The sequence below is a fragment of the Schistocerca gregaria genome, chromosome 5 (assembly GCF_023897955.1).
Source record: "Schistocerca gregaria isolate iqSchGreg1 chromosome 5, iqSchGreg1.2, whole genome shotgun sequence".
In the NCBI taxonomy this organism is placed as follows: domain Eukaryota; kingdom Metazoa; phylum Arthropoda; class Insecta; order Orthoptera; family Acrididae; genus Schistocerca; species Schistocerca gregaria.
The window spans coordinates 635,490,607-635,513,611 of NC_064924.1; the positions used below are offsets into that span (position 1 = coordinate 635,490,607).

Below are 23,005 nucleotides of genomic sequence, written 5' to 3' on the forward strand. Positions count from 1 at the left end.
AAAGGTGTGTGGAGTATCGAAGATACACACGCTTATTACAGCCAGACAAGTCAGGTGTGGCCGAACATTGTATTGATACAGGGCATTCCATGAAGTACAGTGATGTGAAGATTTTAACATCCACCTCTTCTGTCTTCAAGGAAGGTGTAGAGATTAGTTTAGCCAATAATTTAATAAATAGAGATAATGGTTTTTATTTGGACAAAGCATGGAATCCAGCTCTTGGGGTAATTAAACTGCAGAGAAGTCATCATGGCATCACCGCCGCCGATCATACTTCGATAAGTGAATTGAATATCTGTCGCCTTTGCCACAGGTGGTGCATGTATAAACAATTTCTCTGCCTCCGACCAGCATCTGTGACCCGCATGTGTAGTACCACCGTGGTGTAGCATATAAGACCGCACTTGGCATCTTGTCGTCAGTCTTGTGACTCACTCTGAGTATGGCTGGATGATTCACAGCTGAAATATCAGTGGAGGAAATTTTATTTGCGCGGCTGCATGCCCGAAATTTTATGGACTACAAATACTGAAATACCTGTTTATAAATCTATACAATACATTATCTGGAGTAGATTTTCCATGATGTTAAAAAAGGACCCTTAGTTTAGAAAGGTGGAAGAACTAAATCAAACATGTTCAAAAACAAAGTTTAGAATAGAGATTAATGGAGAGTAACATAAAGCAAAAATTAGAAAATATGTTAGACAGGGATGTTCATTATCATCATACATATTTAACCTCTTTTCAGAAAATGCTGTGAGGAAGAAAAAACATGTGCAGTTAAAATGAAAAAAGTTCTCCTACACTGCTTAAGATTTGTGGATGATTATGCCTTAATAGCTGATAGTGAAAAACACATGCAGAACATACACTGACAGGAATGGAAAGTATTACACCATAAGAACATATAGGCCAAATGCTACCAAACTGATACTCCAGTATTTCCATATCTGCAGTATATTTTGACTAAAATTTCATGCTTCTGCAAGCTCATTTGGACTGCATAGATGAGCCATTCATAGAGGCAATGAATGATGAGAGTACACAGTGGCTGTTCAATGTGTCTAATGTTACTGTAACTTTTCACATGTAGATTGCAACACAGTATCCTCAAAGGATATGAGCTTGCAGCTTAACATCTTTCAGAGAAAGTTCAAATCATTGGGATCAGGGACATGCGAACATCATACCAACAGATCACACAGATAGTTGACCATAGTGCGTTGGCAGCAGAATGAGTGGAGAGAAGACAGACTCTGGACAAAAGTATGACAAGAAGAGTAGCCATGGACTGTCCACAAAGACAATATTGTGAAAATATTGTAGGATCATTTCCCTTACCTTGATAAATATGAGGGGCATTCAATAAGTAACGCAACAATTTTTTTTCTGAAAGCAGTTTGGTTTTATTCAGGATTCCAATACACCACATTACTTCACACTCTTTTGGCTACAAAATCCTATTTTCCAACATAATCTGCGTTCATTGCAGTGGCCTCATGCCACCTTACTGGGAGAGCCCATATGCCTGCATGGCTGCATGGTACCAATCTACTACTCGAAGTCAGCACTAAAGTCTTGCTACATCAATAACCTCCCCATAATCTGTGTACTGCTTCCTGTGGAGAGCATATTCCATTGGGCCAAACAGTTGGATGTCGGAAGGTGCAAGATTCAGGTACACACTTCTGAGTACTCAATCTGGTGTACAAGTGTGTCAGCACTGCCAACAGAGATGTCCAGTTGAGCAGTGAGCTGTTTGATTATTGCTGGAGTCACAACTGTGTGTGGTCAGTTGGCATTTGGAAGATCGGCCAGGTTTGCGCAGCCTTGTTGTGATGATGACAGATGTCTTGCTCAATGACTCAACATGCTTCTGGTCTCTCCCAGGTCTCCACAGACATTCTGCAAATGCCTATGAATATCTGTAATGCTCTGGTTTTCTGCCAAAAGAAACTCAGTGACAGCCATCTCCCTGGAATCCACTTCTGTTACAGATGTCATTTTGAAGGCTACACATAGCGCTGTCATTTATCTGAACTTCATGGAACTACAGGGGCTGGAACTGAAATATTTCAAGATGTCCTGCAATAAAATGGCAGATTTTTTTGACTGGTATTGGCTGAGTAAAAAAAGTGTTGCATCACTTATTGAAAATCTTTCGTAGATGGATGACAACAGCTGAAATCCAGCCAAATTTTACAGGCTGAATGTCACCACAAATCATCAGGAACAGATTACTGAAAATTAGTTTGAGATCTTGAGTTACAAACTGTTGTTTATTGCTGGAACCAAACAACAAACATCAGAGACTTATTTGGTGTAGAGCCAGAGTCAGCTGGGATGTTGGGTAGCATACTGTGGTGTTCAGCAGCAGTTCTCATTTCTTGTATTTCTTGAACTTTTTCTGGCAGACAGAATATTCCATCATCTTTTGGGTCTGCAGTCAAGACGGTATTATTGCTGCTGATAACTGTAGAGCTGTTTTCAAGATCAGTCGATGACAAAATTAAAACTACTAGATACAATACTGTGGAGAAAATGCATTTGTTCACAGATACAACTGTGAGCAACAAGAGCACTAGATAAAACTTTACATGTCTCAGCATATAACACAGCAAGCACCAAGTCAGCAAATTCACAAAGCTTATGAATTATGTGGTTAATTATTAAAACAGATGGCACATCATGGAATTCCAGGCAGCGAGGACTCAGAAAAATAATTCCTTTGAGAATGCAGACATGAAACAGTTGCTTCACTTCTGAAATCCAGCTCTCTACCCAAGGATGTTACCAAGAGACTGGAGGGATACAGATCTGTGCCTACCAGGTTACACAGTGTTCCCAAAGGCCACAGAGTTACAGAGGAAAAAGAAAGGTTCAGTTGTGTGGTTCTTTGATGCATAAAGTTTTGTCTGTGACTAACACCCTTGTTTCTGACAGTCTTATCTCTGATGCCCATACATTTACTACACAGTATTGTGTCAAGTGGTTTTAATTCTGTCATAGACTTTGACCTTGAAAATGGCTGTATAGTTATCAACCAAAATATTGTATGAAGAAATAAACACACCCATAAGATAGCGGAATAGTCTGATTTATGTTTGTGGTGATATGGTTGATACCAATGAGTCTGTAGATGAACTGATGGAAAGTACAGGCAGCAGTTATGCTTGAGATATACACTTTTATAGCAATCTCCTGCTAGCAGTCTTCATGTAATGCCATGGCGTGTGTTTTAGTCATGGCTAAAAATTCATCAAGATGACATTCAGAGCCTGTTTGCTTGAAAACTATTATGATTATTGGTCTTGTCATGGTCTTCATTCAGAGGACCAGTTTGATCCAGCTTTCCACCTTTGTCTATTCTGTGCAGACCTCTTGGTCTTTGAATAACTACTATAACCTGTGTCCATTTGAACCAGCCGTGGTGTTCCTCCACAAATTTTACGCCTCACATTTCCCTCCATTACAAAATCGGGAATCCCTTGATTCTTCAGATGCGTCAATCAATCCCTTCTGTTAGTGAAGTTGCACCAAAAATTTTCCAATTTCCCCAATTCAATTCACATAATTCCAAAAATATATTTGTGTCTGTGGCAGTCATACCTCATATTGATGTTAATGATCAACATTAGCTCCAAATGAAATGAAAGTTTATTCATTTACCATTTTTTGTTTGTGTGATGAACATCTCTATAAAGCTAGATAAACATTGGACTGGTGCTTCATGGTCCAACACTCTCCATTTCTGTCAGTGTACTTTCTAAATTCGCAAGAATGATGAAAAAAATGGAGGTTAAAAAAAGTTAGTATACTAAGCAAGTAAAAAATGAGAAAGGTGGCTGACTTAAAAAAAAATAGAAAAAATTTATATATTTTGTCATTTAGACTTAGGGTATTATAATATGTTCCTAAGTTCATCCCTTAATGCTGGCTCATCATTTTAACATTTCCCTCTCATGACAACTACTTAATAGAAGGACAAACCTTCGTGATCTTTTGTACCATCTTTTAATAAGTCCTGTACTTAATCTTTTTGAGTAGTGTTAATACTTTTGCACTTTTTGTGAAACACTGATACTTTTTAAACAATGAAAATGCAGGATGGAATAATGCCAGTATTATGAAAAGGATAGATTGCTGCTCACCATATAGTGGAGATGTTGAGCTGCAGATAGGGACAACAAAATTACTGTCAGAGAAGTAAGCTCGTGGCCAAAAAGACCTTCATCCGAATTAGACAACACACACACACACGCACACACACACACACACACACACAATGCAAAAGCAGACACAGCTCACACGCAGATGGGTAGGGCAGCTAGATAGAGGGGGTGGGGGATGGGCAAGTTGGAAAGGAAAGAAGTAAAAAGACTGTGGGTTCGTTAGTGGAACAGAGGGCTGTGTAATGTTGGGGTGGTAATAGGTGAGGGGATAGATGGGTGTAGGACAATAACTAACAAAGGTTGAGGCTAGGAAGGTTATGAGAATGTAGGATACATTGTAGGGAGAGTTCCCATCTGCACAGTTCTGTAAAACTACTGCTGGTAGGAAGGATCCAGGTGGCACAGCCTGCAGAATAGTCATTAAAACAATGAATGTTGTGTTGAGCAGCAGACATACCACTGGAGTCAATGGAGCCAGTCAGGATGCAGCCCCATGTAATTAAGTTTCATCATTGCGGCCCAGAAGGGGGTCATCTGATGGGCCTCCTGGAGTAAGGGGCAGGTCTCCTCTCAGGTGCGATGTTGTTACTGTGTTAATGTTCATGGGAGATGAACTTTGGCGGAGGACCTCAGTATGAGTGATTACACTGAGTTATGTTTCACTTTGTTCTCAGAGTTATGTTTCACTTTGTTCTCAGAATAAATTTTCTAAGTTGTAATTAATTCTGACTTTCCATCTGGTAGTTTGTTTGTACCTGGGACACAACAATATGAAGTCATCACATACAAACAAACCCAGGGTATGGCCATGGGCACCTACATGGCACCATCCTGTGCCAACCTATTCATAGGCCATCTGGTGGAATTCCTTCCAGCTACCCTTAGTCTCAAATCTTTCACATGGTTCAGATTCACTGATGACATCTTTGTGATGTGGAGTGAGGATGAGGACACCCCATCCACATTCCTCCAGAACCTCACACCTTCTCCCTCATTCGCTTCACCTGGTGCTCAGCCCAACAAACCACCTTCCTCAATGCTGATCTCCACCTCAAAGATGGTTACATCAGTACCTCCATCTATACCAAACCTACCAACCACCAGCAATATCTCCATTTTGACAGCTCTCACCCCTTCCATACATCCTAGCCACCTGTGGCCTTTGCATCTGTAGTGTCAGACAGTCCTTCTCAAAATATACCAAAGGTCTCACTGAGGCCTTTACAGACAGTAATTATCCTCCAAACCTTATACAAGACCAGATCTACCATACCTTGTCTCTCCAGTCACCACCCCTGCCCCACCCAAAGTCCCATTGTCCTGCCACAGAGGAGTGTTCCCCTCATGACTCCATCCCACCCAAGACTGGAGCAACTGAATCACATTCTCTGCCAGGGTTTCTCATGGTGCACTGAAATGTGGAGTATCCTTTCCAACCCTTCCACAGTGGTATACTGCCATCCACCGAACCTACCGACACTAGCTTTTCTGAGTTGCACAGGTGGGTACTCTCCCTGCAATATATCCTATGTTCCCGTAACCCTCCTGGTCTCAACTTTCATTAGTCATTGTTCGTTACCACCTATCCCCTTCCCTGTTCTCATCCCAGCAATACATGGCCTCTAGTCCACTAATGGACCCACAGCCTTTCTACTTTTCTCCTTTTCCACTGCCCCCACCCCCAACCACTTCTCCACCCTCCATCCCACCTCCTGATGGCACCTAGTTGCTCTACACTCACTCCACCTCATCACCTTATGCTCCAACAAGCAGCACTTTACCACCTCCCTCCCCTACCCTGCTAACCCTCCCCCTCCCCACCCCAGCCTCTTTAACCCCACCATCTGAATTGCTTCTCCCATCAGGCATTGCTGCTCCCAGTCTGACCTCTGCAGCCGGAGACTGTGTTTATGTGTGTGCGAGTGTGTGTGAGTGTGAGTGTGTTTGTGTGAGTGTGTATGTATTTTGTGTAATTCAGATGAAGGCATTTTTGGCTAAAAACTTACTTTTTTGACAGTCTTTTTGTTATGCCTATCTGCCATCAGCATCTCCATTAAATGGTGAGTCTCTCTTTTTTTGTAATACTGATTTTTTTTTTAATTTGTGAATTTCAAAGCTGTGCACCAATACCTAAATGTTTTTAATTACCCGAGTTATCATTAAACAATGGCAGCTCCAAGTGGGAATATCAACAGTGTAGGAAAAGACAGATTGCTACTTACCGTGAAGAAGACACATCAAGTTGCAGACAGGCGCAATTAAAAGACACTTACAATTTCAGTCCGGACTGCAACTATCATGTGGGATACAAGCTGTAGTCAGGAGGAGACAGGAAAGGGGAAGGGTTTGTAGTGTATGGGTGGGAAAAGAGATGAAAGCTGTCTGGTGGAGTGTGCAAGGACTAGGGTGCCAACAAGCGCAACGTAAGGTGATTGTAGGGAAGGGAGGTGGGGAAAAAAGGAGCAAAAAAAGGAGAGGTGCAGGGAAAGACGGGCAGCTGCATTGGCATAGGGCTTCTAATAAACAGGGTGGGAAATGAGGAGATGATAGGACAGAGGGGGTGGAAACTGTTGATTGGAGGGTGTGGGTACAGTACGTTATCATAGGTTGAGGCCGGGATAATTACAGGAGCGGAGAATGTGTTTAAGGATAACTCCCATCTGCGCAGTTCAGGAAAGCTGGTGGTGGAGGGAAGGAGCAGTGGTTGGTTGGCAGTCATCCCAATATAAAAAGCTGTGTGATAATTGCAACAGAGCTGTTAAATGATGTGCTGCTTCCACAGGTGGCCTGGTGCATGATGGGATAGGATAAACCTGTGACTGGACTGGAATAGGAAGTGCTGGGTGGGTGGATTGGGCAGATATTTCACCTGGATCTTCCACAAGTGTATGATCCTTGAGGCAAGGGGTTGAGACGGGGAGTGGCATAGGGAGGACTAGGATGTTGTGGAGGTTGTGTGGGAGTCAGAACACCCCATTAGGAGGGGTGAGAAGTATCTCGCATAGGCAGTCACCCATCTCAGGGCATGATGATAGATAATCAAAGCACTGGTGAAGGATGTTGTTCAGTTGTTCCAGTCTGGGATTGTACTGGATGATGAAAGGGACACTACTGGCTGATTCTTGGGGATGGTACAAGTATTGGGGATGTGAGGGGAAATGGCCGTGAGATCTATTTGCTGACTAGGTCTGGGGGTAGAGCCTGTCTGTGAAGTCTTTGGTGAGACCCTCAGCATACTGAGTAGAGGCATTTTTATCACTGCAGATATGCTGTCACTGGGTGGCCAGGCTGTATGTGAGAGATTTTTTGGTGTGAAAGGGATGACAGTTGTCAAAATGCAGGTACTGTTGGTGATTGGTGGCTTTTCTGAACTGTACAAATAGGAGTTATCCTTACAACACATTCTCCACTCCTGTAATTCTCCCAGCCTCAACCTACAGTAACGTACCCGCACACCCTTCATCCAGCAGTTTCCACCCCCTCTGTCTTATCATCATTTTCCACCATTTTTATTTGCAGCTGTCTGCCAACGCAGATGCCTGTATTTCCCTGCTCCTCTCCTTTTTTGCTATTTTTTTTCCCCACCTTCCTGCCTCAACCTCCTGACGCTGCACCTGTTGGCAGTCTAGTCCCTGCACACTCCACCAGACAGCATTCATCTCTCTTCCTACCCCGACAGTCACCACGTGTGAATGAGGTGTGCTTGCTTATTTGTGTGAATGCTGTATGTCTCTCTTTCACTGATGAAGGCTGTGGCTGAAAGCTTTGTTTAAGTGTGTTTTCCTAATGTCTGTCTGAACTTAACTGTCTTCTTTGAGTAAGCAGCATTCTGTCTTTTCCTACATTATTAATATAGGTTACAAGTTGTTATTAACGTGCCCACTGCAGTCTATATGTCATAAGTGCTTTAATTCTGTAAGATAGGCAGCTGTTCCTTTTCCATTTGAGAATAGCTTAGAAGAAAGCAGGGGTATTGTCATTGTCATCTTTAATACGGAGATAGAGGGAAGTTCTAGTTTTTAATATCATATAATACAACTGAATATTTTTGTTTTAATATATAGTTTTTTTAATGTATAATACATATGTTAAAATACTAATTAAAAGAAAATAACTTTGATTTTCAAGGAGACTTTAGTGAGGTTTATAATTTATCCTTGTTTTGGCATATTTTGTAAGTATTTTTCACAAAAAGTCTTTTGATAGCTTTCATTGTCATCTCTGTGTTTTCCCAGGTGTCCAAGAATCCTTGATATCCTGTGTACAAGACAACAACCAAAAGACAGTGAGTCCATATTTGTGTGACAAAGAAACCAGACCAGAAGTACTGATACGAACATGTAATGATCACCCTTGTCCTCCACGGTGGAACTATTCTGACTTTCAGCCTTGTTCAAAGCCATGTGGCATTGGAATAAGGACAAGAGAAGTTATGTGCATACATGAAGTCACAAGAGGTGGAGGAAACACTGTGATAGTGCCCAACAACATGTGTCCACAACCACCTCCTCCAGACAGGCAATACTGCAATGTCTTGGACTGCCCAGTGAAGTGGCACACAAAACCATGGTCTAAGGTAAGTAATCTTCTTGCTTGTAATCTGTGTAATTTTCTCTCATATGTGTTATGACAAACTTTCATATAAAAAAAATTAGTTATAAACTCATTTGCATTTAAATCCTTCCTGTCTTTTACTCTGGTGTTTGGCTGAATTAACAAACAAAGTTCACATAAATCTCAATACCAGAGAAGGAAAGTTGCTACTTACCATATAGCGGAGATGCTGAGTTGCAATAGGCACAACAAAAAGGTTAACACAATTGTAGCTTTCGGCCATAAAGGCCTTTGTCAGCAGGACACACACACACAGACACTGACACACACACACACACACACACACACACACACACACACACACACACACACACACACACAAACGCAACTTGCACACACATCTGCAGTCTTAGAGAGCTGAAACCACACTGCGAGCAGTAGCACCAGTGCATGATGGAAGTGATGGCGACTGGGTGGAGGTAAGGAGGAGGCTGGGGTGGGGAGGGGGAGGTATAATATGGTGGGAGTAGCGGACAGTGTAGTGTTATACTTTAGACAGAGGGCAGGAGAGAAGGTGTGGAGGGGGGAGGGGTAAGTATCAGAATGGAGAGAAATAAAAAGAAATTAAAAGACTGGGTATGGTGGTGAAATGACGGCTGTGTAGTGCTAGAATGGAAACAGGGAGGGGGCTGGATGGGTGAGGACAGTGACTAACGAAGGTTGAGGCCAGGGGGGTTACAGGAACGTAGGATGTATTGCAGGGAAAGTTCCCATCTACACAATTCAGAAAAGCTGGCATTGGTGGGAAGGATCCATGTGGCACAGACTGTGAAGCAGTCATTGAAATGCAGGATATCATGTTTGGCAGTGTGTTCAGCAACAGGGTGGTCCACTTGTTTCCTGGCCACAGTTTGTTGGTGGCCCTTCATGCTTGTTGGTTGTCATGCCTACTTAGAATGCAGCACAGTGGTTGCAGCTTAGCTTGTAAATCACGACTGGTTTCACAGGTAGCCCTGCCTTTGATTGTATAGGTGATGTTAGTGACTGGACTCCGATCTTTTTGTTGTGCCTGTCGCGATTCATTTCAGCATCTCCGCTATATGGTGAGTAGCATCTTTCCTTCTCTGGTACATTCCATCCTGGATTTTCCATTGTTTGATTACATAAATCTCATAATTTTTCAGAATTTTATTAAATCTACCACATATATAAAACTGTCATTCACAACAGTATATACCTGCAAGTAATGTTACAAAGGTTATAAAACTCTGATCACAAAAAATTAAAACAATCTACATCTACATACATACTCCGCAAGCCACTGTGCAGAGGGTACCCTGTACTAGTAATGGTCATTTATTTCCTTTCCTGTTCCACTTGCGAACAAAGCAAGTATGCTCCCTAATTTCTTTTATCTTCTTATCTTCATGGTCCTCTAACAATTCAGCTGCATAAGATGCACTGTTACTAACAACATCATGAGCAGACATATGTACTGAGATGTGGTAGTTGTTTCATATACATGTTAGTTAGTTATATTACTTGTTCCATGGATCATGAACACGATTCTTTCGTAATGATGTGGAACGTGTCAAAGTACACAAGATTCATTTATCCCAAATAATCATTGTTAGTCTTATATACGGTACAATTGTTAATGCTTACTGTATTTCTTTGGCCTATGACTAAAAATTCATCTATGGAGTAGAATCTTAATTACATACTGGAGGAGGAAAAAAAGAAAAAAAGATCATCAAGCTTCCTTACTCATTTCAGTTCATTATCCATTTGACTACATGCAAAATGGCCGTGTCTCTTCGTTAGTATTATGCTTATTAATCATTTCTGTGGTTGGTAAAGGTTATTTATTTTCACTAAAATATGGATTCAAATTGACATCTACATGGAAACGAAGGATTGTTCTTAGCACATAGAGGAGGTGTTGTGTCACAAACAAGCACAATGAAATAGAACACTAGAAATATTTTCAGTTTTCAAACAAACTCATTCTTCAGGAGCAGAACCCACACACACATTACCACTGTCTCCAGGCACTAAGGTATGACTATGACTACGACTGCATGTGACATGAGCAACACTCTAGCTGGGGGGTGGGGGTGGGGGGGGGGGTGGGGGGGAGTGGATGGAAGAAGGTGAGAAAGGACTTGTCGGTATATTGGCAGGATAAAAGCCATGTGATTCCTGGAATGGGAGCAGGGGAGGGGATAGGCAGGAGGAGGACAGGGGTAATGAAGGTTGTTCCCAGGGAGATTACAGGGACAAAGTTACTTTGTAGGGAAGGTTACCACACTTTCAGTTCAGAAAAAGATGTTTTGACACTTCCTGGCAGAATAAAACTGTATGCCAGATCGAGACTCAAACTCGGGACCTTTGCCTTTCACAGTCAAGTGCTCTACCAACTAAGCTACCCAAGCATGACTCACAACCCATCCCCACAGTTTTACTTTTGCCAGTACCTCACCTCATACCTTCCAAACTTCACAGAAGTTCTGCAAAACTTGCAGGCCTAGTAAATACCAGAAGAAAGGATATTGTGGAGACATGGGTTATCTATAGGCTGGGGTTGTTTCCAGAATGAAATTTCACTCTGCAGCAGAGTGTGTACTGATTTGAAATTTCCTGGCAGATCAAAACTGTGTGCCCAGACTGAGACTCAAACTCGGGACCTTTGCCTTTCGCAGGCAAGTGCTCTACCTACTGAGCCACCCAAGTATGACTCACGACCCATCCCCACAATTTCACTTCCATCAGGAGAACTTCTGTAAAGTTTGGAAGGTAGGACACAAAGTACTGGTGGAAGTAAAATTGTGTGGAGGTCGTGGGTTGTGCTTGGGTAGCTCAGTTGGTAGAGCACTTCCCCGTGAGAGGCAAACATTCCTAGTTCAAGTCTCGGTCCGGCACACAGTTTTAATCTGCCAGGAAATTTCAAATCAGCGTACACACTCTGCTGCAGAGTGAAAATTTCACTCTGGAAAAGTAGTTTTTTTGGGAAGAATCCAAATGACACAGATTGTGAAGCAGTCATTAAAATTAAGCACATCATAATGGGTGACATTTACAGCAATGTGGTGGTTCAGCTGTCTCTTGGCCACAGTTTGGAGGTGTCCATTCATGCAGACAGACAGCTTAGTTGTAGTCATGCCCACATTGACTGTGGCACAGTGGTTACAGCTTAGTTTATAGACTGCTTTCACAGGTAAACTTGTCAGTCATGGGTGAGGTGATGCCTGTGATCAGATTGCTGTAGGTGGTGGTGGGAGGATTTTTGGGATTGGTCTTGGAGCTAGGTGTGTTCCAGGGATATGAACTATGGGGCAAGGGATTGGGAGTAGGGATGGACAAAGTTATTGCAAGGTTTGGTGGACAATGGAATATCAGCATGGGAGGGATATTCCTGTTTTCAGGGCATGATGAGAGGCTGTTGAAACCCTGGCACAGTGTGTTGCACAGTTATTCCAGTCCTGGGTGGTACTGAGTCATGGTGGGAGTGCTCCTTTTTGGCCAGACAGTAGGCACATGGGAGGTGGTAGAGAACTGGAGAGACAAGGGAAGAGGGATTTGCTTCTGGATAAGGTTGGGAGGGTAATTTGGGTCTATGAAGATCTCAGTGAGACACTTGGCACCTTTGGAGAGGGGCTGCTTATCACTACTGATATGATGGTCACAAGTGACTAGGCTTTATGCAAGGGACTCCTTGGTGTGGAATGAGTGGCATCTGTCAAAGTGGAGGTATTGTTGGTGGTTGGTAAGTTTGAAGTAAAAAGACATAGTGATGTAACCATCCTTGAGGTGGAAGTCAACATCAAAGAAAGTGGCTTGGTGGACTGCAGAGGACTGGGTGGAGAGCATGGGGGGGGGGGGGGGGGGAGTTGTTTAGGTTCTGGAGGAATTTGGATAGGATGTCTTCATCCTCAGTCCTGATCGTGAAGATGTCATCAATGAATCTGAACCAGGTGATGGATTGGGGATTCTGGGTGATGAGGAAGGATTCCTTGAGAAGACCCATGAATAGAACAGCAGAGGGTGGTACCCTGCAGGTGTCCACTGCTGTACCATGGATTTGTTTGTAAGTGTGACTTCAAGGAGAAGTGGAATGAGTATGTATCACCATTTACATATCAATTGTGCAGTGAGCTATTTTACTGTCTCTCCAATGCACTATGTTCAGAATGTAGATTATATTGATGGGCTGGTGACAGAAACCTGTAAAGTGCATGCTTGCTTTAAACGAATTTATTCAGCACAAATGAGTAAATGAACACTTCATAAAATAAATTCTGCTTGTAGCGTTTATTACTTGGCTAAAGTTGTAAACGTGTTTGAACAATAGTTCCATTTCAACACTGTCGCGAAGGGTATAGACACTCTTCAGTGAAGAGTGTGTCAACTATTGCATGATGGCTGGAGAACAATGGATGTGTGACTGAAACAAAGTTAACTTTCTTCACAATGATGGGAGTGCCATGCACTTTGCAGACATGATAAAACGAAAATGAATATGAACGGAGAGTGCCAAAGAAACTTCTGAATTCATTGGTGGGGAGCTCAACTGTAATGGTCTGTGGCTTACAGAATTTTCCCCCTGAAAAAGTGTCTGCACTGTACCATAGCCCAGCTCACATTGTATGTTACTTTTTACTAACACGCACCTGTGTATGCCACATGTGTTGCCAGAATTTTGCCTATCAGTAAGTGTGCACAACAGTGGATACCTCATGCAGTTAGCTTGTACTGACTGTGAGCGTATCTGATCTGTTCTTGTCTTTTTGCACCGTAATTGCCACAGGGATGTAGTTGCTCATGATGACAGGAAAGAGGTTGTAGACTTTTAGTCTGCTGAGTGTTAAGAGAGTGAGTGGTCAGTAGTGGCAAGGCCATGGGCATTGAAGATGTTAACATAGATGGAGATGACATTGGCAGTGATGAGCATCAGGTCGTAAAAGAACAGGAACTGTGGAGAGTAAGTAGAGGAAATAGTTGGTGTCTTTTATATAGTAGAGTAAGTTATGGGTAGACTGAAGGTGCGGGTTCACAAGAGCAGCAGTTCCCTCTGTGGGACCGTAGGAATCAACCACAATGGTGGTTCCAAGGTGGTTGAGTTTATGGAGAGAGAGAGAGAGAGAGAGACTCATGGTAATGGCTCCATGGTGGATCTAACGATTTGAACAGGGACGGGAGAACTTGGTGGAGTTCTGGAATGGGTTCAATGTGGAATAGTTTGTAGGTGGACATATCTGACCGCTGGCAAAGTCATTTCACCAGGTAATGCCTGCAGTTCATAACCATAGAGGTTAACAGTTGATGAAGTCATTCCACCAGGTAATCCCTGCGGTTCATGACTATAGTGGTGGAGCCTTTGTTGGAAGTAGAATTATACAAGCAAGATCAGTTTTTAGGTGGTGGATTTTTGTTCCTTTTGTGGATCTGAGCTTGGTTCCCATGTTAGAGTATTTTGGGAATGACGGTGAGGCAAGGTTTGAGCTTAGGAAATTGTGGAATGTTAGCAAGAGGGGATTTGGTGGCAGTGAGAGTGGGTCATGGTTGGATGGAGGAATAAACTAAGTCAAGCAGCATTCAATATGGGTTTTGCATTGAGTCTGATTGGTAGGGATAATGATGGAACAGTGTTTCCACTGTAGGGACTGGACAAAGAGAGAAAGTCCTTAACAAGCCCGGTGATTGCATTTTGGATTAGAGCAAAAGGTAAGGTCTTTGGAAAGGAGGTTCCATGGAACATGTAGTAATTGAAGACACTGTGATAGCTGTGTACTGTGTGAACATTTTTGTAGACCACTTGCATCCCTTCATGCTTGCTGTCCTCTTCAACAGTGATGATGTCTTCCACAGGTTTGTGTCAAGGTTAGAATCATGCTACAGTGGTTTGAATAACATGATAATGAACTGACATTGATGTTACAGCCACCAAATTCACCTGGTCTGAACATGGTGGAACAAACCTGTGGTGCTAACAGGCACAAACTCCATGCCCATGTACCAGTGGCACATAATTTATGGGAACTACGTGACCAGTATATAGACAGCTGGTGCCACGTGCCTCCAGAAACCTACCAAGGACTTCTAGAATCCATGTTATGAAAAGTCACTGCTGTGTTATGTTCCAGTGGTGGAGCAACATGCTATTTAGCAGGTGGTCATAATGTGTTTGGCTCATCAGTGTATGATATTTCTGTCCCCTAAAAAAATGTAGAAGATTTACAGGACTTATTGAATGAAATGAACAGACTACTGTATTCAGAATATTGAGTCAAAGTCAACCAATGAAAGAGGAAAGTACTGAGGAGCAGCATAAATTAAGTTAGTGGCTAACTTTACATCAAAATTGATCATGAAGTGAAGGAATTCTTTTACGTTAATTACAAAATGATGTATAACAGATGAATCAAGATAGACATCAGAGGCAACCAGAACAAGCAAAGAGAACATTCTTTGCCAAAAGAAGTCCATTGATACTGAACATAAACCATCACTCGAGAAATAAATTTCTGAGTATATATGTCTACAGCGGAGTATTGTTTAAAATGGATCAGTGACTACGGAAAAATCAAAAGAGAAAAGAGTCAAAGCATCCTTTAGTATCTGGTCTTTTCTGCCCAAGTGAGTGTATGTGTCACAGTTAACATTCATAAATAAATGGTGGCATAAATAAAGAAAACCACTTACTGCATAGTGGAGGCACTGAGTGGTAGAACAGATCACCACAGACCAGCACCAGCAGTTCAAGTCATCGCCCTTCACAGCCCTGTGCTGCCTGTGCAGTATCATTCCCACAACCACCATATCTTACCACCCCCAAAAACAACAGACCAGTTGAGAGATGGCACAGGACTATGAAGGAGGCTCTGATGGGCCACAGTGGATCTTGGTCCGAGACACTGCCATGGGTGCTCTTCGACATTCGGTCAGAATATAAAAATGTCACTTGTGGAGATCCTATATGCCAATACTGTATTCCTTCACACAGCCTTCATTTCATGCAGCACACTCTGGCCTGTTGATTTTGGTGGACCGAGTTCGCACACTTATTCAGAATATTTACATGCCACCACCATCACCACACACAGAGCAGTAAGTCTTCATTCATAAGGACCATCACCACTGTGAGTTCATAATGATACGTGATGACACCATATGTCCATCCCTTCAGCCATCATACATAATGCCTCACAAAGTGCTGTCCTGGAGCGAACAAATGTTTGACATACTAGTGTGCTGCACACCAACAACAGTGTTGTTCCCAAGGCTCGAACCTCTTTGGGTTCTGCAGGACAACCACATTATGTCCCTCACAGACATCAGACCATCTAATTCCAGCACAGGCAAACAGACTCTACTGACACCAGCACCACCTACTCAGCCAAGCCACTCACACATCACCTGCACTGGACCTCACCTCTGAATTGCCTTATGACTGTGTCAGAAAGCTGCCTCAACATGTGTGGCAATATCATCTCTATGCCATTCAGCAACATGCTCCTCCCCCCTCCACAACAGATAACAAATACTCACGGGTGCCGAAGGCCTCAAATGAGCTCACCATCATTATCCGGCAGCCATCCAACACTCGGCTCGATGAGGAATGGTTCAATCATGTCTTACTCATGCACTAGCCAACCTACAGTCTGTCTGGTGATCTCGAACATCACTCGCTGTCGATGTAACCCACAATGTTCTGCACTTCCCACAGAGGCTCTGTGGGAATCAAAAGCTTTGGAAGGTCAAAATCTCTCTGGCATCCAAGGGAGATAATCTTTGGATGAGAAAAGCAAAGACAAGGAGTGCATTCTTGATATTGCAACTGTACAGAATATTTGTAAATTCACTCTATGCAATAAAATGATTCATGTATAACCACAACATACATCACTTGTTAGTGTTTCTAGTGGACCTTGGTACCCTATTTCCACAAGCGGTTAAAGTCTGTAAGCAGTTTACTGCACTGAAATGACTGAAAATACGAACATGGGATACCCAAGCACTGAGATTAATGATGGGTTCGCAAATTCAGTGTCTCTCTATTCGTAAGGTCATTACTGGGCCTCAAATGCAAGCTCTGGTAGTCAGGATACATGTTGAATAACAAAGATCTTTTGCTACATTCCATCTGTGAGTGGAGAATACAGTAAGCAAGTTTTAACTAACGAGAATGCATGTTTGTAGGTTGAGCTTGTCTGTGGTGATTTGTTCTTGGATTCTGAAGTATATGATCCACATTTCTGTAAGTGTCTGTGCCTTTGTGTCCACTGTAATATTATGGATGGGTATCACCTCAATCCATCTTGATGTTCTGTCAGTGGCCAAAAGCGAGTACCAGAAACCTTCCAATTGAGGAAGAGGTCCTACAGCGTCAATCTAAATGTGTTAGAAATGTACTTTGGGTGTCAGAAAGTGTCTGGGCTGTGGCTGGGCGTCTCAGCTGGTTTTGCTGTGTTGATGAGCCAGACAGCCCTGAGTCTAGCGTTTGCAGCCTTGCTTAACCCCATGCCACATGAACGTCTCTGTTGCCAGTCCTGTTGTTATTCGATTCCTGGATGGCCCAAGTTGTGTAATCTGTTGAACACCTCCCATCTGATAATGTGTGACACGATGGGGCATATTCTGTCTTGGGACATGTCACACAGCAGTGTTAGCCTGGTATTGGGTAAGTCTTGATATTTGATTCAAAGACTGATTGTCTGATCTGTTATGAGTTTGTTGATGGAAGAACCATTGGCTTGCTCTGTGGCCATAAGTTCATAGTCAAATAATAACGAAATTGCACTGATGTACGAGAGGTGATCTATAACTACAGTGTCTGCTCCACAAACATACTGCGAAATGAAGTCTAGGTGGCAGAAATGGTACGGACTGATTTCTTGAGGCATGTCCTTTTAGTGTCCATGAGTGGCTTATGATTGTTGTTTCCTTGTGCCCTTTTATGTTCTCTTGAAAATGTCTGATTGCAATGTAGATTGTAAGCAGATTACAACTGAAAGCAGACAACAGAACCTAATCAGGTGCAGTACATTGTTGGCAATTTGCTGCAGAACAGACTCCATCATGGTGTTGTTAGTGTTTGTTGTAAGGCTGAGTCGTGCATTTGTGTCAGGATGGACTTGGGTGACTGCGTTAATTAGTGACTGTTTCGAGGTCCGCAGCGCTTCTTTCATGCTTGTTGTCCATTCGACTTTTTCATGCTGTGTTTGTCCTTTTCAGCCATTAAATCTGCTAACAGTGACTGTGAAGCAACTATGTGTGATAGGTTGCAACAGTGAAAGTTTAGTGGTCCAGGGAAAAGATGTGTAAGACATGGTATGTCTCCAGTAGAGGCAGGGTCTGAACCATAGATAGACACTCCACCACAGGGTGGATGCCTTCTGTGTTTGAGGTGTGGCCCAGGAACATGACTTCAGACTGTTTAAAACTGTATGGCATATACAGGTTCTCAGAATACCCAAATGAGGTAATAATGATGATTTTCTCAATGTTGTTTAGGCGCATTGGAATCAGGAGGTACACCCACTTACAGTTAAACTCTGTGGCACACACAAGTATGTGAGTAAAATCTTGCATGTTAAGAATTGGGTAGCTTTCATTAATTGTCCTGGAATTAGGAACCCAGTAATCACCACAGAGCCTCGTGGTACCATCTTCTTTTGGGACAAGTTTGATACTGGAGGTCTATGGACAGTCCACCAGTCGCATAATCCTCGTTTGGAGCAGTGTGTCAATATCATTCTTCAGGATCTGCAGGTTGACTAGACAGAGGTGACATAGTTTGTGACAGCTGGGCAGACATTCTCTTGTAACGGTGCTAGTGTGCAGGAGGTGGCATTAGCGGAAGCACTATTTGTCAACACCATATGTTGCCTTTACTAGTCTGGGCATGACTGTTGTCCCATTGGGGCAGTGTTGAAGAAGGCAGGGCAGCGCCTTCGTTATGAGTGTAGGTGGCTGGTGACCCATTTGATGTAACCAACTGCTGTGAGATAAGGACCGTAGATTGTTGTGTGCCTATGCAAATGATGTAGTGGTGATTTCAATGTGGTGTGTAAGAGGAAAATTCTCATATTGTAGTTTTGTGACTGCAATTGACATTCAAGAATTCTATGATGCATCATAAGGATGCTGTTTACTGTGTGAGTGCAGTTGTGGAAGGTCTCCACGTAGGCATCATCAAAGAAGTGGCGTTCAGTTGGGCAGGCTGCGGCACTTTGGGTTGTATATGGGGAGAGTGCAATGACACCATGCACATGATATTCTGTTCTGTGCTGTGTGAGCATGACTAGCACAACATCCAGTTGACTGGCATGAAGGAAGTCAATTCCCAGGACTGGCTCTGTGATGTCAGATACATAGAAGTCCCTTTGACATGTAACAATAGTGAAAATCTCAGTTTGTTAGTATGGAAATTCCCCAATCTTACGGACATATTGGAGGAGACTGTAATTGTTCTACTGTCAACTGGGGTAATTACAGTATTATAAGTTGCAGGAGTGACGCTTGATGGTGTGTTATATCTAATGGCAACAAATGGACCTGACCTGTTAGAGGATTATCACATGGAGACTGGTATCAGTAACCATTAGGCTGTTGTAGCAGTAATTGTCACCAAACTACAAAATACAGGTAAAACAATATTATTGATAAATTTCTCACAAACGCCAAAGAAATTCTGGTCATATGTAAAGGCTGTTAATTTCAGACACGCATGAATGAGATAGGAACTAAGATCGAGGGCAGCAAAACAAAAACAGTAATACTGAACTCGATTTTCAATTGTTCCTTTACACAAGAATCCAGGAGTATTGCCCCAGTTTAATTCTTGTACCACTTCAAAAATGTATGAAATAGGTATTAGTGTCATTGCCACCAAGAAACATACAAAATCATTAAAAATGAGGAAAGCTGCAGAGCCCAGTGGAATCCCAATCAGATTCTATACCAAATTTGTAGCTGAAATCAGACGATGGAAAACCGAGGATGGAATATAACAATATTATGAGAAGGAAAGTTGCTGCTCAGCATGTAGCAGAGATGCTGAGTCGCAAATAGGCACAATAAAAAGTGTTTCACACTTAAAGCTTTCAGCCAATGGCCTTTGTCAACAATAGACACACACACACACACACGCACACACACACTCATGCAAACGCAACTCACACACACGACTGAGTTAGTCACTGTTTCAAGCATAATATATCATACCCTTGAATGAAAAACCTGTGCTCATTGCTTGAAAGAAAGCACAGGTTACACCCATCTACTAGAAGGGGTGTCTTTGACATCCATTTGTTGTAGAATCTCATAACATAAAGAGAACTCAAATGTGATGAGGTAACTCAGTCAGAATGACATCCTCCATGCCACCCAGCATAGATTCTGAAAGTTTAGATTCTGTGCAACCCGATTAGTGCTTTTCTCAATTGGTGTGCAGAAATCCATGGACAAGGCATTTGAATAGATGCAGTATTTCTTCACTCCTGGCAAAGCATTTGAGTAAGTATCACCACTACCCCCATTATCAAAAGTACAACTGGGTGTGGGGCATCAAGCAAAATTTAAAAGTGAATTGAGGATTTCTTGGTAGGGAGGATGTGGCAGGTAATTTTGAGTGGAGAGTCTTTGGTAACTGTAGGCATAACTTAAGATATGTCCCAGCTAAGTGTGTTGGTACCCTTTTTGTTTGTGATGTCTTGTTGTTCATGACCTTGCTGACAATTTTAATAGGAACCACATGTTTATTGCACATGGTGAGGTCATCTGTAATGAAGTACTGTCTGAAAAAAGGTGCACATATAGTCAGATCTAGAAAAGATTTCAAGAGTGTTGCAAAGATTGGCAACTTGCTTTAAATGTTCAGAAATGTTAAATTTTACTCTTCATTAAATGGAAAAAAGTATCCTATGGCTACAATATTAAAGCATCACACTTGGATTCAGGCAAATCACTCAAATACCTAGGTGTAACAGTTTATAGAGTTATATATAAAAAAACAAAGATTCCAAGACTTAGCAAGCGGGAAAGTGCCGGTAGACAGGCACAATAAATAAAACACACAAACACACACACAGAATTTCTAGCTTTCGCAACCGACGGTTGCTTCTTCAGGAAAGAGGGAAGGAGAGGGAAAGACGAAAGGATGTGGGTTTTAAGGGAGAGGGTAAGGAGTCATTCCAATCCCAGGAGCGGAAAGACTTACCTTAGGGGGAAAAAAGGAGAGGTGTACACTCGCGCACACACACACACATATGCATCCGCACATACACAGACACAAGCAGACATTTGTAAAGGCAAAGAGTTCGGGCAGAGATGTCAGTCGAGGCGGAAGTACAGAGGCAAAGAAGTTGTTGAAAGACAGGTGAGGTATGAGCGGTGGCAACTTGAAATTAGCGGAGGTTGAGGCCTGGCGGATATCGAGAAGAGAGGATATACTGAAGGGCAAGTTCTCATCTCCGGAGTTCGGATAGGTTGGTGTTGGTGGGAAGTATCCAGATAACCCGGACGGTGTAACACTGTGCCAAGATGTGCTGGCCATGCACCAAGGCATGTTTAGCCACAGGGTGATCCTGAAGGGTAGGAGCCAGAGGGTAGGGAAGGTGGTTTGGGGATTTCATAGGGATGAGCCAAGAGGTTCATCCCTATGAAACCAAGTTGTTGAAAGACAGCTGAGGTATGAGCGGCGGCAACTTTAAATTAGCGGAGGTTGAGGCCTGGCGAATATCGAGAAGAGAGGATATACTGAAGGGCAAGTTCCCATCTCCAGAGTTCGGATAGGTTGGTGTTGGTGGGAAGTATCCAGATAACCCGGACGGTGTAACACTGTACCAAGATGTGCTGGCCGTGCATTAAGGCATGTTTAGCCACAGGGTGATCCTCATTACCAACAAACACTGTCTGCCTGTGTCCATTCATGCGAATGGACAGTTTGTTGCTGGTCATTCCCACATAGAAAGCTTCACAGTGTAAGCAGGTCAGTTGGTAAATCACATGGGTGCTTTCACACGTGGCTCTGCCTTTGATCGTGCACACCTTCCGGGTTACAGGACTGGAGTAGGTGGTGGTGGTGGGAGGGTGCATGGGACAGGTTTTACACCGGGGGTGGTTACAAGTGTAGGAGCCAGAGGGTAGGGAAGGTGGTTTGGGGATTTCATAGGGATGAACCTCTTGGTTTCATAGGGATGAACCTTCCCTACCCTCTGGCTCCTACCCTTGTTTTATATGGATGAACCTCTTGGTTCATCCCTATGAAATCCCCAAACCACCTTCCCTACCCTCTGGCTCCTACCCTTGTAACTGCCCCCGGTGTAAAACCTGTCTTGGAATCTTTGTTTTTTTATATATTTTTCCCATGTGGAAGTTTCTTTCTATTTTATTTACAATAGTTTATAGAGTTAAATGTAAATGTAATATATCTGTCTCAAAATGTACAGTGGACAAATCATCTGATGTGAGTAGATATCTCAAGTAGAAAAATAAACATAAATCCCCTTTTTATACAAAAATGAAATGGTTGTATGGCTGTATTGGCTCAGTGACTTATGCATCTGTAATAATGAAATGATGATAATGACAACACTACACCCACTCTCTGAGTAGATAAAATGTCTGGTCTGACTAGGAACCATACCTGGGACCCCCTGATCTACTGGCAGCCATGCTAATTGCTAGACCACAAGCTGTGTACTTTTATCCAGAAAATTAAACAGATCTCAATAAAATAAAAAAGGATGAAAAGTTTTACATTAGTTTATAGAAATTACTTTAGTATCATTTATTGTTATATGGAAGAAAGTTAATAATACATTATAACATAGTGGCTTAATTTTATTGTTTAAACTAAAAATTCTTTTATTGTCTTATAGCACTACAAAAATGGCTGTAGTATTGTTATGTGTGCATATAAATGTATTTTGTAAATAAAATAAAAGAAACTTCCACATGGGAAAAATATATTAAAAACAAAGATTCCAAGACTTACCAAGCGGGAAAGCGCCGGCAGACAGGCACATGAACAAAACACACAAACACACACACAGAATTGCTAGCTTTCGCAACCGATGGTTGCTTCTTCAGGAAGGAGAGGGAAAGACGAAAGGATGTAGGTTTTAAGGGAGAGGGTAAGGAGTCATTCCAATCCCGGGAGCGGAAAGACTTCCCTTAGGGGAAAAAAAGGACAGATGTACACTCGCGCACACACACACACACACACACACATATCCATCCGCACATACACAGACACAAGCAGACATATTT

At 42.5% G+C, this 23,005-nt stretch overlaps 1 protein-coding gene across 5 annotated transcripts in view; it reads left to right on the forward strand.

Annotated features, from left to right (window-relative positions):
- The window catches only part of LOC126272274 (protein madd-4-like), a 2,033,115-nt gene that overhangs the window by 1,809,530 nt on the left and 200,580 nt on the right, over positions 1-23,005 (forward strand). For all 5 annotated transcript variants that reach the window (XM_049975019.1, XM_049975021.1, XM_049975022.1 and 2 more), the window contains exon 14: positions 8,413-8,753. In XM_049975019.1, coding sequence (XP_049830976.1) covers positions 8,413-8,753 — 341 coding nt within the window. The remainder of the gene's footprint in view (positions 1-8,412; positions 8,754-23,005) is intronic.